The 17037-nt window shown below is 33.5% G+C and overlaps 1 protein-coding gene across 1 annotated transcript; it reads right to left on the bottom strand.

Annotated features, from left to right (window-relative positions):
- Positions 1-1004: 1004 nt before the first annotated feature.
- On the bottom strand, positions 1005-4328 carry LOC124840642 (transcription factor bHLH130-like). The gene is made up of 6 exons (XM_047316727.2): positions 3492-4328; positions 2263-2597; positions 2003-2173; positions 1611-1676; positions 1445-1513; positions 1005-1357 (listed from the first exon to the last, which is right to left on the bottom strand). The coding sequence occupies exons 1-6, from the start codon at positions 3928-3930 to the stop codon at positions 1298-1300; spliced, it is 1140 nt and encodes a 379-aa protein (XP_047172683.1). The 5' UTR covers positions 3931-4328; the 3' UTR covers positions 1005-1297.
- Between the last annotated feature and the right edge of the window lie 12709 nt (positions 4329-17037).

Here is a 17037-nt window from a genome sequence, read left to right as displayed (position 1 = left end):
AAAAAAGAAATCATCATTTTTATAAAAAAAAATGGAAGAGAGAAAAAATGAGTGTGTCCCATAAACACTTTTGCAATCAATTTAAGAGGAAGAGATTGATTAGGTTTGCAATTTTTTTGTATTTTGTAATCTTATTCATGGACTCTTCCCTGTTTTTCATTCTGAAACATGTAGAACAATGTCAATACGTAGTAATATTCACCACTATGATTTTTCTTTTTCATTTATCTATAATTGATATCAATCAAAAGAAAATATTATTCCTTCACACTATCTCTCCAATTAAATAATTTCAATTCCATTTCTTTCTCTTTTTTTCATATTATAAACGACAAGAGACTGCTAATTTTGTCTGTAGGTCCAAATTGTGTCTTGGATATTTTATGGGAAAAAAGACAGACAGCCAAACACGACCATATATGGAGAAAATTGAAGACAGTACAGGTAGTTGCAGTTGGTCATAAATGAAGGCGTGCGTCAGTCTTTTCTCTCTGGGTCAGCATCAATAATCAGTGACACTTTCTGCAACTCATCTATTAAGGGCAAAACAATTGAAATGTTCTAAGTACATGCATCACTATTCAATGATGGAAATCCCAACAAATAGATTTAGTAACACTTTCACATTTCTAGAAAAATCGATAAAACAAGTACATTTACTTTACAAGCAAAACATTTATTAGAATCACAAATATGCTAAATCATTTATTGACCCCGCATTTGAAACATCCTTTTTCTTAAAGAATTTAGATATTCTGCTGAAAAGCTTTATGCTTTGATTTGGTCTAACATATCTTATTCATATGGTATGGTTACAAGGGAAAGTAGACTGTGCTGAAAAAAACTAGAAAGAAAAAAATCACGAAAGAAAAAGATGGTCACGGTTAACTTGGAAAAAGATTTTCATTTTAAGCATTTTATACTATAATGCACAATTATGAAAAAGATTGTATTATAAAGCTTAAATTTTTATTATTGTTATAAAAAGTTTCTTTACACAATCATTTATAGATTGATTTCCACTTTTATATCATTCATGAAACATGTAAAGACAAGTTACTCTACTTTTTTATATTCTATTCTTTTCATCACTCGTGATATATGTCAAGAGAATTTTCTCTCCCTCCTTTATCTTCTATTTCTATCAATTCAAATAACACATCTTTCTCCTCTTATTTCTACTCTATTTTTGTTTCTATTTTTGGTAATGCCATCATCCTATATATTAGCATCTTTCTTTCTGTTTGTTCAGCATTGAAGTTAAAAGCACCAATAATCCAAGCCATCTTTGCACGCTTTATGAATCTGCCTTTTGCATGTTTGAACACTTGCAGTTTGACCTTTTATCACCAAGAGTCTGCATGTTGTATGAAAAATGAGTGTATGCATAATAGTAACAAGATTTATTGCTTTTGTATTTGTAAATGTATGTTTTTGTATATACCTTGAATTGTTTCTGAAGATCTTTAATGTATTCAACAGCTAAGTCCAACATGTCTGCTGTGTTGGTTTGCTGCAAGAGAATGAAGAAGAGTGTTAATTTTTCAACCACAACTATAATGTAACATACAATCGACACATTCCAAAGTTAAATGTGCTTAAGGTCTTACCTTATCCATGTTTGGAACAAGCTCTTGTAATTTCCTCATTCTTTCACTGATCCGAGTTCTTCTCACCTGAAACAAGTCATCACCTTTTTTTTCAAATTATTTCATGTATAAATGTTAAGTAAATTTTAAATATAATGTAACCAATTTCTAAAGTAGATTTACCAATTTCTAAAGTAGATTTACTCTCACTTACATAGAAATCATCTTATTTTTAATTGATGTACAACTTCTAACGCAAGACTTCCAACGATAAGGTCTCTATTAATCAGAAATCATCAATTTTATGAATACCAGAATAAATATTGTTACCCTCGTATATAGAAGACGGTATAAAAAGCTTCAACATTGTCTGTACATTCTAATTAAATTCAATTCTGAAGACAAAATCCTACCCTTTCAGCAATGCTACGAGGATGAGTAGCACACCCTCGCTTTGCTCTGATTTTACAAGGAACAGAATCAGGAAACTGAAGCAACTTCTCCATTGTAATCATCTCTGCTGAAGTTTTCGGTAAACTCAAGTGATGTGATAATATATTAACTTGGTTTCCAGGTTCTCCATTCTGAGCACAACAATTTTTTGTATTAAAATAAGAAACTAAAATGCAAGACATGCAACAAGAAAATATAACAATTAAGTATCTATATGCACCTGAACATCAGAAAAGATCTTTTCACTGTCACTTCTCCCTCTTTTCATGCCACTGAGATTTTCTGACAGTTGTAGAGTCTCATTCCAAGAACCATAAGGGAATCCAGGGCCAAAATGTTGAGTATCATTGCCTCCATGAGTGGTATTATCATCAGGACTAGTTGTCTCAATGTCTTCACTCCCTATTTCAGAGATCTGAGACAACATTCCCAGGGAAGAAGAATTTCTTGGTGAGAAGTTAATCTGATTCTTCAACCTGCTAATACATGGACTGAGTTCACCATTATTGTCATTCACCCCACCATAGTTTCCAACCCCTTTCATGGTGACAAAGCCTGCCGTTTGCAAAATTATAACTTCTCATTAGCCATTAGGAATGAATAGAATTGTACCCCTCTAAAAGAAATTTGTCTTCACAAAATAAGAACCAGGGTCGGTTATAATATATCATGTGCTGTCAAATCGATGTAGAATCTAGTTCCTCAGATTGATATTACTACATCAGTACATGCTTAAGTTTCCAATCTTGTGTCTCTAACTACACTAAGTGATAAGCTTGAAGTATAAGAGAGTTGATTAAATGTCGAACACGGGAAAATTTCAATCTGGGAAGAGTTTGAATACTAGGAACTGCATTTCCGACTCAGATATAGACAATGTATGTGGATCATCAGATCTTAAACAAACAAGAACTGCATAAAATGTATTTCCAGGAATCATTACTTTCTATTTTTATACACCAGAATATCTATCCCATTCAGAGTGTTGTAATGAAATTTCATTATTCTTCTTCAAGATAGCATAGATTCAGATTATAAACACTGTAGTGAAAGAATTAGAAACGAATTATTTTTCCAGAAACATGAATATAAAGATTAACCAGTCTACTCCAGTTTTCATTACCTGTTTCCATTTTCTCCTTTTTCTTTACAAATATTTCAAAACAGATCGAAAATAATGTAAAGAGGGGCTCAAAACAGGAAGTGAAAACAGAAGAAGTAAAGGAGCTCAAAATTTCCAAAAGAGTGGCCAACAAAAGAAAACATATAAAATGTCAAAAAAGAATCTATCTTTTCTATTCTCATACACTAAAATCTCTAGGCTTGCAAGTGTAATTGTCGTATCTATCAAGTACTACACAGCCAGCAACTAATAATCATTGTTATAAATTATCTGTTCTATTCACAACCAAGGCCAACAGAACATCGAAAATCAAAGAAAAACAATACCATTTTGGAATGAAACATTGTTGTTGGAGAAAAGGCCAGCAGGAGAGCTACTCTGCCTGAGAAGACTTGACCCGAAGCCCTTATTAGGAGCTTCATGATCCATTCCCATTGAACCAACCAACCCATAAGGCCCTTCCATAGAAGAACTGGAAGTAGCAGATGAAGAACCATGTCTTGGATAGTGAGGTGGCAACCCTCCACCATAACCCTTATGCGAATTCATCGAACTGAAATCCTTAGAACAACACTTTTGGTTGCTGCTTTCTTCCAACTCCCGGAAGCTACTTGAAGCAGCAGTGTCAGCACCGTAGCTGACAAAAGGTGTGAGATTTGAAAAGAGCGAACTGGGTGCAGAGCGAAAACGAAGCAACCCAGAAGAGGGTTGGTTCTGATGGAGATGAAGCTGGTAATCCTGATGATGATGGGTATGGGAATCCATTGTTGAACAATTATATAATAATAAGTCACTGTAAAAAGATTAAAAAGAAAAGGTAAAGTCACAGTGAAATGAGAAGCTGGGGAATCATTGTTGAAAAGACTGGTTCCTTTTTATCTAGGGGGGAAAATTCTGAGAATTTTTTTTCTTTTGTGTTTTTTTGGTGTGTTTTTCAGCTTAGGGACTAAGCTGTAGTGAGATAAGATCTTGTAGGTGAAGGAAGGGAAGAGATGAGTTTGCACACAGTTCGAGGGAGAGAGATCCAGTGAAAGGGACCGGTTTGAGAGAGAGAGAGAGAGGTGGCTATGGAGATAGGGATAAACAAAAGTGTTAAGAGCAGGTTTCAGATTTGCTTTAGAAAGAAGTGAAAACAAGGAAGATCTAATGAATGAAGAAAGAGAAAGAGAGTAAGGGAGGCAACATATTTATCTTGGTATTATGTTTGCCCAATGGAAAGTACAAAAACCATCAATCACTGTCCTTCCTCTATTTATTTATTCGACTTTATGCTTAAGACATTATGTTAAAACTTAGATCTCTTAAATATTTCTAATTTTATTTTATTATTTTAAAAATAATTATATTATTATAATTAATGAAAAAGAGACAGTGTGTTTTTCTATATTTTTCAAAAAAAAAATAATAGTAATTACATAACAATAATGGCAGCCAATAAGTTGTAGTATGTAAATGCTTTTTTAGCTTGATTAGTTTATATCGAATTTTTTAGTACTAGTTTGTTTTAGTATAAATAATGTATACTCTTTATTTTTTTTTCTCTTTTATAAATTTAGAACATATTTAATAAGTCTTGTTTATATTTACCATTGTTTTTCCTTACAATCAAACACGTAAACAAAAGTCAAAATCATTAAATATAATATTAAAATCATATTATAAAATAAGATTATTTTGATAAAACACTTTGATAATGTTTGATGGTATATTCTAAATTTGATTATTCTTATATTTGTGTCAAAACTTAACATATTCAAAGAATAATATTTAGATCAGATATGGTTATGAATATTTATGATAATGTTCTCTTTTTTTTTCTATAAGTTATATAAATCGTACTTTTAAGAATTTTTTTTCACAAATTTGTTGTAGCTCATAATTGACATTTTCATTTATTTTAAAAGTCATAAAGAGAATGAATGAGAAACATTTGAAGATTGTGTTACAAATTCTCAAACCAAATATTGTATAGCAAATGGTTAAAGTGACTTCTCCTTCGAACAAGTTCAATTTTCAAGACATGTGGAATTGCAGTTAACCCTTGAAGGTTCGAGTTCCGTTGCGTTGGGAACAACAACAGAAAATTATAAAGATATGTAGTTTCTAAGGATTTATAGAGAATGTATTGAAATTTTTTCTAAATGAACATCCATTTTGATAAAGCTAACATGTAAAGATTAACCTTTTTTAATGGAGTTAAGCATGTGAGTTTAATTTTTAAGAGTTAAAGAAAAAATTAATGTGTACATGTTTTAGTTGTCATGAGCCATCCAATTTTTTTATTAGAAATATTGTGATGTCTCTGGACAAGAATTAAGATGTGTATTGTGAGAACCTGGATAATTAGCAAAGATAAATTCTGACACCTCACCAACTTATGCACGCCACATCATTTCTCAGTCATTAAAACCCACTCCCTAATCTGATCCCATCCCCCTCTGTCATACACGGAAAGCCGCGCCCATCATTTCTCTGAAACATTAAAAACGCACTAAACACTGCATGCACACACGCCACCTGTCGCGGGAGAAGCTTCCAATTCAGAGTTTGGTGTGCAGGTGTCAGCTTGGGAGACGTTCGTTCAAACGAACGTGAGTTTAACAAAACCAGATTTTTAAAACTCTCTCTCTCACCTGCACCACTCATCTTCTTCCTCAGAACCCAAACCCTTCATCTTCTCCAACTTCTCTCTAAGAACTTTCATCTTCTCTCTACTATTACTCATTCCTTAACTCCGATCAATTTTCAGAGACCGTAGGAACGTTCACGGACCAGTGAGCTTCATTTTGATCCGAATCCATTTTTATTCTGTAACCGGTAAGTTTCCAAACCCTACCCTAGTTCTGGAGTTACTACGAACCCTGTTTCATTTGCATGTAAGGATATAAACTGAGTTTCTGAGTTTTCTTTGGCTGGACTTAGTTAAGGAGCGTAAGAAAGAGATTTGGAGGGTAGAAAGTCATAGTTGGGCAGATTCAAGTTATACTGTTAAACGAACACTGCTATCCAGGTAAGGGAAGCTTATATGTTTAATTTATACTTGCATGTTGTATGATCTGATTTGCATGTATGAAAAGTATGATGTTGAGCTGTTATAAACGAACCCTGTTGCACTGGATAAATATGATTTTTGGTTTGGATGTACTGTATGTGATTTTGATGTGTATGAAGGATGAATGATTAGAAAATAGTTGGATTTGATAATGTGAATTAATGTTATAAAGTATGAAAAGGAATGTGGATATGAATTTATGGAGTTGAATCGTATGATTGATGTTAAAGTTAAGATAGTTGAAAATCTGATTTGATGAATTTCCTATGATAAATTACGATCGTTATCGAACGGTCTTATACCGTTCGGTTTCCCTGAAAAAGACTTAGAATAGAATTCTTTCATTTGGGAGGAATTCGGTTTGAGAACGAACGTCCTCATTGAACTACTATGTTTGAGCGTTCGGCTCAGCATAGAGTTGTCGTACGTTTTAAAATTAAATCATACTGAATTAAGTAGCGTTCGGTCGTATACCGAACGTTCGTCCTGAGTAGCGTTCGGTCGTATACCGAACGTTCGTCCTGAGTAGCGCTCGGCTTCTACCTAGCGTTCGTCAAGAATTGATGCGCGGTCACTTACCAAGCTCTCGTAATATTGAATACCCACTTGGATAAAATAGCGTTCGTTCAAGTATTAAAATATCCATTCCCTTACGTTCGTTTAAATAATAGTATCAGTATTCCATATGTAAACTTCTTCAAAGAAAACTTCTAAATATTATTGATCATCCTTCTTATATTAAGTCTGATCCAAGATCTTAAATTTTAAATTTTTCTAAGTATCAGAATACCTTCCATTGAGTTTGTTTATTTAACTGACCCATTTGATAGTCACGTTCGTCCATCTAGTACCTTATTTGAACGTTCGTCCTAGTCCTTCAAAGGACTGAACGTTCGTCCTCTTGTGCTCTTAAACTTAAAGATGAGAATGATGATAAATTATAACAAATTACAGTGCGAACACTATATTGAATGAATCTATGATTATGGATTTTGGACGAGCGTTCCAGGGAGGGACGTCTCTTATATGTTGTTGAATATTGAATTGGTAAAGTATAACGGTGGATAGCTAATGCTGGCTTGGTCCATCCTGATATTCCGTGATACTCATCTTCACGTAGAAGGGAGTAGTCATGTGTCGGAATGGCAGGAGGTTCTATTCCTTAGGGGTACTTTGGATAGAGCTAACCTCGAGTGGCAGCTGTTGAGTGTATCCCAGTTACTACATCACTCGGGTGCAAGGACGCCTGTAGCTACACGGTTTATACAGTCTGGACGGTCGTCTAATATACATATAAATTACTATGTTATATTATGTTAAATTTTATGTTGTGCGTGTGCATTGAAATGTTGAGTGTGTATGTTGAATGTATGAATTAAATATTATAAGCTTACCCTTTCGTTTTCCTTGTGTTGTCAATTGTCCATGTACGTTCGTCCTGTCTTGCAATGATCATCCGTGTGGATGTGAGCAGATGGTGGAGCGTCTCTTGAAGAAATACTGGAAGAAGAAATTTTGGAAGATGCAAATCTGGTTGAAGTAGAAGTAAAGGCCGAGCCTTAGAGTGCTCGTTATATTAGGTTGTAAATGTTTAGTTTATTTTTGGACGTTCGGTTAAATGCTTTGTAAAACCGTTCGTTATTTTAGCGTTCGTTATTCGAGCTGTATATTGAAACGCTGCAGCTTAAGCCGTTCGGCTTTTGTACTCTGTTAATTTTAAAGACTGCACGGTTTACTGTTAATCGTAATTAATTCTAATTTATGGTAATTACTGTATTTTGGGATGTTACATGTATTGATGAAATAAGTGTAAGTGATAGCTTTGTTTTATGATGACTTAAATAACATGAAATTAAGTCTCCTATACATGATTTAGAATTAGTCACAGTGGTGTTGGTATTGAAAATATGGAAACATTGATTGTACAGAGGTTTGAAGTTTTCAATGACCATAAAATCTTCGAGTACCTTTTTTTTTTCAGACATGAGACAACGGAGATATATAAAACTTCTTAAGGATTACGACTTTGAGTTTCGGGAAAAACAAACATTGTGACAAAAGTTAAGAGTTGAAAAATCTATACATGCATCTATGATGATGGAATGAATTGGATTTTATAAAATCATTCATATACTTGAAATTAGTTGTAGAACTAAGGTCCAATAGTTTATGCTTAAGAATGTTTAAAATTTCAAACAGATTCTTGGAAGAAATAAAGGAAACTCAAGAAAAGGACCATTTTTTTCAAGAAAAGTTAACAATGAAGGAAAATAATATGATCAATTTCACAAGTATTACATTGGAATAATTAAATCTAGGGAGAATTCACATACCTACATAATAATATCTAAAAAAACTAATGTTAAATGAAGTTCATTGGAGTAGCTTAAGTACTCATCTTAGTGCCACAAATATGTATCAAGAGAAGAAAAAGTTTTAGTGGTCTAGGATGAAGAAAATAATAATGAAATTTGTTGTATATTGCTTATTGTGATAGAAATAAAAGTAGAACTTAGAACGTCTTAAAAGTAATTAGAGTCTTTAAATATTTGATAATGAAATGGGAAAGCATATCGATAGATTCTTTTTTTACAGGTGTAACAAGGATTGTTTTTAGTTATGATAGTATTTGGGTGATTCCAGTATATTAACAAAAACTGTTCAATTTCTACCTATTAACATTAGATTTTTCATAGAAAAATTAGCTCACTTATACATGGTGTACCTTCTAGTAAAACTCCAAATAGAGACCTCCATTTCCTCTCTAAATTTTAACAGTTTATAATTTTTAAAAACAAAAAATAGATATCGGTTAAAAAAAATTATACTAGTTTTAAACCTATATAAAAGTAGGAGGTATACCGATTTTAGAATTGATATAGAAAGTATCATTTTTTATACTGGTTAGTTAAGAAATGGACTTTTTAAGGTGAGTTTTGTACCCACTTATATATTATAAATTGGCTTTATTTTAGTCGATGTGGGACTTCCAATAGGCTCTTGTGATTGACACTCACTTATATCTTATAAATTGACATTATCTCTAGTCGATGTGGGACTTTCAACACACACCTCTCATGCCGAGGTATAGACATTATCTTGAGTGGTCCGATAGCAGTCCGATAACGGCTCGATAGCAGGTGGAACAATATGCCCAACAAACAACAAATATCGTTAGAATAGGCTCTAACCATAACTTTGATATCATGTTAAAAAGTGGACTTTAAGCTTAACTCAACCCCACAAATATGATTTGTAAGGTGAGGTTTGCACCCACTTATATATTATAAGTTGGCCTTATCTCTAATCGATGTAAGACTTCTAGATAAGACCAATTTATAATATATATATATATATATATAAGCCACAAAATCCACTCCTCTTGGCATGGAACTGTTGCCACAAAAGCCACATCATGACACCAGCACGGCTACGCCAATCTCGATGACTCTGCACCGAGGCGTTTCTAGAATTGACAGCATCGCATGGATCTGCTTTGACGTCAACCAGTTCCACGCCATCATCCAGGATAATGCCCACATCTGATACTTGTTGTTCGAGTTGGAATTGTTCTTGGCATTGCAAACATCAAATTTCATGAGCGGTTAGCGATCTAAAAGGGATCATGACTCATGAGCACGATGACTTTAAACTCGGCCTCGATGCAAAAGACATCGTCAAGGAGGCAATAAGAGTTAGGAAATGGAGAGAAGATTGGAAACCACTTTCTATATAGATTATAATAAAAGAAAAAGTACCTTGGAGATGTTAATTTAACGGATATCCTCGTATCTGGTTCAAGACTATTTTCTTTGTATTTCAATGTTAATTAATTAATTTTTATGAGAAAATAAAATATCACAACAAAAAAACATTATATTATTAAATACTCAATATTAAAGGGACATATTCTTGTTTTTTTAATATAAAATATTTAGAAAGACTTTATAATTGTATACATTTCAAGTATCAAATAAAATTTCATATGAGAACTCAAATATTTTTAAAAACTTATAAAAAAGTATTAAAGTTAAAAATATTTTAAATATTTCTTTACTTTATTTCTCTAAATTCAAACAAAATCATTTTTTTTACTAATAAAAATTATAATACACAACTTAAACGAAATCTCACAAAATATAAATATTAAATTAATAATAATTAAAATTTACCATAAATATTTTATCATTTTAACTTCAAAATGTTTTTTTATATTACCTACTAAATAAATGATTTATGTGTTTGAACATTTTGAAAGTGAAAATAAAGTATTTTTATTTAAAAAATAAATAAATAAAAATATTAAAAAAATTTCAATGTTTGATTCATTGTATTTAGTAATACAATTTGAAGATAATTATACAAGGATTATAATAAGAGAAAAATCACATTAAATGTCATAACCCTTAAAAACCTCAAGTTAGTGAAAGCCAAGGTGTCAATGAAAGGGTTCGAATTTTCAGATAGTGGAAGACAAATGTGCAGCGCTGAGTGGCCGATCAGTTTTAGTGACGGTAGTATTTAAGGCGAAATTCCAAACTTCGTGCCACATTTCTGCATGCACCCTTCATCTTCAACCTCCTGAACCTCCATTTTCTCCTCCTTCTCTCTACAATCTCCATCTTCTCTCTACGATTTCTCATCTTTTTCTTCTTCCGATCATCATTCAGGCAACGCCTAAGTATTCTTGGTGCCAAAAGCAACACTTTGCACCGATCAAGTTGTGGTTTAAGCTAGTGAGTACTTCTCTTCTTAGACCGTTCGTTTTCTGTCACATGCAAACCATCTCATTCTGGTAGCAATTATGGTCTTGTATTTGGTTTAGTTTTTAAATCAGTGAGCTCTAAGTGTATAAGACTGGTAGTGGTGAACCATATCCTATATCTGTGAGCGTTCGGCTACGTTTAGAGGTAAAGGAAGCTTGTAATTTAATTATGATTCTTATTTTATGATTGTTTACTTGCTGGAATGATGTTATGTTTGATGATTTGGTTGATGTTGAAATATTGCATGTTTGTTTGGAAGTATTGACGATTGATGAAAAGGCATAAAATGGGTAGGAATATAGTCTGATCGTGATTCTGCAATAATCTGCAGAATTCTGTAAACTGTAACTGAGAGTCATTTGTGACCGTTCGATTTTCCTTTTGTTGTGTTCGGTCTTAACTAGATTCTCCTTCTAAAGAGATTTTCAGTTAATGACCGTTCGGTCTCCTATTGGTAGGTTGGTACACTAAATACTTAGTTTATGTTTAGTTTTTTATTTTCTACTTAGTTATCAGCCTAGTCAGGGTATTCAAATGAGTTAAGTAATCAACATTATAGTCGTTTTCAGTATGTGAATGGAGGTTAGGTTGTTTCCGTGGTCGGTTATATATATATATATATATATATGTATATCTATATATATACATATATGTGTATATATACATATATGTGTATACATACATGTATGTGTACACATACATGTATGTGTACACATACATGTATGTACACATACATGTATGTGTACACATACATGTATGTGTACACATACATGTATGTGTACACATACATGTATGTGTACACATACATGTATGTGTACATACATGTATGTGTACACATACATGTATGTATACACATATATGTATATATACACACATATATATATATATATATATATATATATATATATATATATGCGCTAGAGTGTTCGGTCTCTATAGTACTAGGTCTGAGACTAACACTCGGTCTCTTTAGTGTTCGGTCATAGACCAGGTGCTCGGTCTCAATAGTGCTCGGTTTTGAACCCAGCGCTCGGTATTTCTATTATACTCCATTGTTTACTATCTTTGAACTAAGAGTGTTCGGTCCAATTCAATAGTATTCGGTTTAAGCCTGTAGGGTTCGGTTTAAGTTCTTAGGTTTCACAAATATTTATCACAATTTTCAATTAAGTCTAAAATACACTTATTCTTTAGTATTCAGTACATTCTTAGAAGTTCTGTCTAGTAAAATCATGTCCTGTAGTAACTGATGAGTAAACAGTAAACGTCCAAATATTACTGCGAGTGTTCGATTTATGATGATAGTGTTCGGCTTATGAGGAGTCTTATCTAGAATGGATCGTTCGGTCCTGTTCTGTGTATAAGTGGAAGACCGCTAGGTCTTGCACTAAGTATTCAGCTGTGTTAGTCTAGAAGGTATTCAAAACGTTCGGTCTTGTCTCTGGGGGAAATGTTATTGTTCAGTTTTAGTTTCAGATGGGATATGTTTGTATTGGTTCGGTTTGATTGTATTATGGAATATAAATGGAATGATAGGGAAATGAAAGAGTATTCTAGGGAGGAATATCTCATGAGTGGTTATTGAATGGTAGAGTATGAATGTGGTTATACTTAGCTGACGGTTATCCTGATATTCTGTGATTACTCATTCTCAAGTAGAAAGGAGTAAGTCATGTGTGAGAATGACAAGAGGTCCTAGTCCATAAGGTGAACTTGGACGGAACAGACTAATCTCGGGTGGCAGCTGTTGAGGGCATTCCAGCTATTACATCACCCGGGTGCAAAAAACATCGTAGCTACACAGAATTCATACAGTCCGGACAGTCAGAGTAAAGTGGTCGGTCATTGCATGCTTTGACGTGAAATTTTGATTGAAAGTGCATGATTGGGTGTTACATGATTGTATATTAAATTATGTTAGATTTATTTGAAGTATAGGTTTTACTGAATTAATTAAATTACATAAGCTTTCCCTATTTTATGTCTTGTCTGTTTCGTCCGTTCGGTCATTATTTTCTGTTGCAATGATCATCCTATGGATGTGAGCAGAAGGAGAAGAGTTGCTGGAAGAGACCCAGGAAGAAGTGGAAGTGAAAGTCGAACCATAGGACCGTTCGGTCATTAGGTTTGGTTTTATTTTGTATAATCGATCGGTACACTAGTGCAGTAAGACAAAATGGCACCGATTGTTTTTGTTCATAGGCACCGGTTCTACAACCGGTGCATATTCAAACGAGGTAAAAAGTGTACATTTTATGCCTCGGTTATGAACCGCGACGTAAAGGATACGATTATGCCTCGTTTCATTGTAACCGATGTCGTAAGGTTTTTTTTTTATTAATCCTGCTACACTCTCCCACCGTTTCGAAACCAATCACAGATGCATAAACAGAACCCTCATTATTTTTGTAACATGTTTCATCTGCAAAAGAGACCAAAAAACCCAATTCAGAACAGGGTCAAAGCTGGATGATGAATCTATGTTCCCCCTCCTTTGCGGTCCAAGAGTCCATAACTGAAAAATTGAACAACAAAAATATGCATGTTAGAAGATCAAGAACGAGATTGACAGTGGAGGGTTTTATTTGAAAATGGTGTTTCCAATGTCTCTGGATCCAAAAAGAACACCAAGACAAGATCCAAAAAAATTTCACTTACCAAGCCACGGAGGACCACTGCCGCGATGACCACTGCCGCGATGACCACTGCCGCGATGACCACTGCCGCGATGACCACTGTCGCGATGACCAGGACCGTGGGAGCGTGGGAGCAACTGCGGCAACAGAGACAACGCGCCACGGCGGTGCAGCAAGAACCCAATGGGGAGGCAGCGGCAGCAGGAAGACCACACGACGATGGCGGCAGTGGCAGTGATGTTGTGAACGCAGCAGGGAGGCAGCGGTGGTGACATTGTGGACGCAGCGGGGAGGCAGCGGCGGTGACGTTGTGGAGCGGATCTGGAGCGGCTTGGCGATTTGGGCTGGGCGATCTGGAGGAGGCAGCAGTGGCGGAGGCTACAGCGGAGGGGAAGAGGGAGAGCGCGGAGGGGAAGAAGGAGAGCGTGGAGGGGAAGAGGGAGAGCGCGGAGGGGAAGAGAGAGAGCACGAGAAAGAAGCAGTGGCTGTGCAAATGTACAAATGTGCAGATTAAAAAATCAGAACGTGTATAGGCAACGGTCGTCTGTCAACCCGAGGCAATAGGGTCTTTTCAGAGAAAAAGTGTGCAGGTATAGGTTTCGGGTCTTCTTTTAACCGAGGCAATATCACCGTATAGGTTTCGGGTCTTCTTTTAACCGAGGCAATATCACCATTCTGCCTCGGGTCAAGATGTAACCGAGGTATATAGTCTTTTACGCTTCGGGTTTTACTTAACCGAAGCGTATATGGCGCGTTAAATTGCACTTTTTTTACTAGTGGTATTAGCGTAGTTTTGGTAATCGTTTGGTCTAGACTATGCTTTTGTAAAAGTTTAAATTCTGTAGTATTTTCGTAAGGTCGTTCTGTCATAACTGTACTCCTTATTCTCATAACTGAACTGTAATCTTGTTAATATGTGAATATTCTATGGTATGGTTTATACTGTATTTTTGGGATGTTACATTAAAATGGTAATGAATTCTATAGATATAAAATAAGCTAAACAATTAGAAGAAAAAAAATGTATAATTAAAAAAAACAGATTATAAAATTAAAGATTACCTAATAATATATATATATATATATATATACACTATTCAACATTAAGATTAGTAATGAGTATTTATTTTTTTTATTTGATATAATAATAATATTTTTGAAAAAGATAACAATAATTGTATGAATATTTTTAATGAAAAATATTAAATTATTTAATTAATTTCGAAAAAAAATGCTAGTAGATTATTAGAAGTGAAATATGAATGTATATATTTATAGAGTAAGACTGAATTTCGTAGTTTTAGGTTAAATCTTAGATCTTCATTTGCATATTAAGATTGATGTTTAAGACATAAAACAATTCACTTTTTTTTTCGTGTTTTTCTTTAATATTCTTGTATAATTGAAAGCAAAATTACTCAAAAAAAATTATTTAAAATTTTGTCAGAATTTTTTTTTATAATATTGACTTGTGGAGGACTTGATTTTATTATCTTTATCAAATATATATATATATATATATATATATATATATATATATAATACTTTATTGAGATGTAGAATTCTTATTACTATACAAAATTTATATGTTTTTATAATACATTATAAATAATTATAAATAAATAAAATGTTTATATATATATATATATATATATATATAATTATACTACTATAATGCTTTTTATAGAAAAAAACTTATTACATAAAAGAATTACTCTGAATTTCTAATTAAATAAAAATATTTATATAATAAAATGTATTCTCAATTTTTAATTGAACAACAATTACTTATATAATACAGTTTGCTTTCAATTTCTAATTAATTAACAATTTAGTCAGGTTATTACACTGTGAAAATTGTTAAATGTGCTTTTCACTGTATTGTCAAGTTACTCAAAATTTTATCAATAGCTCTCAGTAATTTTTTTACAAAATAGATTGAAATTTGTTTAACATTTCATTCATGTTAAACATTTCATACACACACGCGTGTGAGAAAAGTATTTTTTTTTCTTTCTATTAGTAGATTGATATATGTAACAATAAGTGTCTCACTCCGTGTGACGTCTAAAAACACACACGAGTGCTTATAGATTTATAATTGAACAAATATTTTAACTTAATTATGTTTGTTTATACTAAAGTATTTTAAGATAGAAAATTCCTTTCACTATGGCATATAATTATTCACAACCTCTAGCATCTTGTTGGGATAAAATTCAAAGAATATCATTATTATTTATTTCTAACTCACTGTTCTTTTTCTAATAAAAAAATAATTCTTAAGATAATTATAAAAATAAAGAAACAATTACTAAAATTTATATTAAAGTTATAAAAAATTATATACATAAAAAATAATTGTAACATCCCAAAAATACAGTAACAAAACCATACAATGAATAATCACATTAATTAATATATCAGTTCAGTAAGAGTTCAAATTTGACTTATACAACAATACGAAACTGACCGAACGGTTTACAAAAGGAATTACCGAACGGTTGTTCCTAACAAAAGAAAAGGTGACCGAACGACACCTTATACTAACTAAGCTATACTACTAACCGAACGTACTACGGTTCGGCCTTAACTTCAACTCCCACGAGGTTCTCTTCCTCCAAATATTGTTCTTCCAGTGCCTCTTCCAGTAGCGCGTCTCCTTCTGCTCACATCCACACGGATGATCATTGCAAGGACAAGGACGAACGTACAAACGAGACAACACAAGGAAAAACACAGGGTAATCTTATGTAATTTAATTTAAGCAATAACATACATTTATCACATTCAAACACATCAAATACATCTCAACGTACGATTCAAGCAAGGCCTACTACTAGACTGACCGTCCGGACTGTATGAATTCTGTGTAGCTACGACGTTCGTGCACCCGGGTGATGTAGTAACTGGAATTCTCATCAGCTGCCACCCGAGGTTAGTCCGTTCCGTCCAAAGTACCCCTAAGGACTAGGACTTCCTGCCGTTCCCACACATGACCTACTCTCCTCTACATGAGGACGAGTACTCACGGAACATTAAGATGAACCGCCAGCTAAGCTTTACCACATTCATACTATACAAATTCCAATATTCATTCAAGAGTCATTCCTCCCTGGAACGCTCGTCCAAAATCCAAAACTTTTAATTTCTCTCAAATACTCTTCCTCCTTTATAATCTTTCTCTTTAGTGTTATTTTCATCATCAGTTCTAAGAACATAAGATACCGAACGTTCAGCCCTCTTCAGAACGAGGACGAACACTTGAGACGAGACAGATAGGTCTCCAGTTCCAGAATAGAATAAGACCGAGAGAGTTACCTTTAGATTTAAGAATAAACCGAGTACAATGGTACAATCTGCGACGAACGTTATTTACCACGTGAGTCAGTTGAATGAACTGACTCTCTTGAGTTCA

Source organism: Vigna umbellata, chromosome 8 (assembly GCF_029865625.1).
Source record: "Vigna umbellata cultivar VRB3 chromosome 8, Vumbellata_1.0, whole genome shotgun sequence".
Lineage (NCBI taxonomy): Eukaryota > Viridiplantae > Streptophyta > Magnoliopsida > Fabales > Fabaceae > Vigna > Vigna umbellata.
This window is presented reverse-complemented; position numbering and strand designations above follow the sequence as displayed.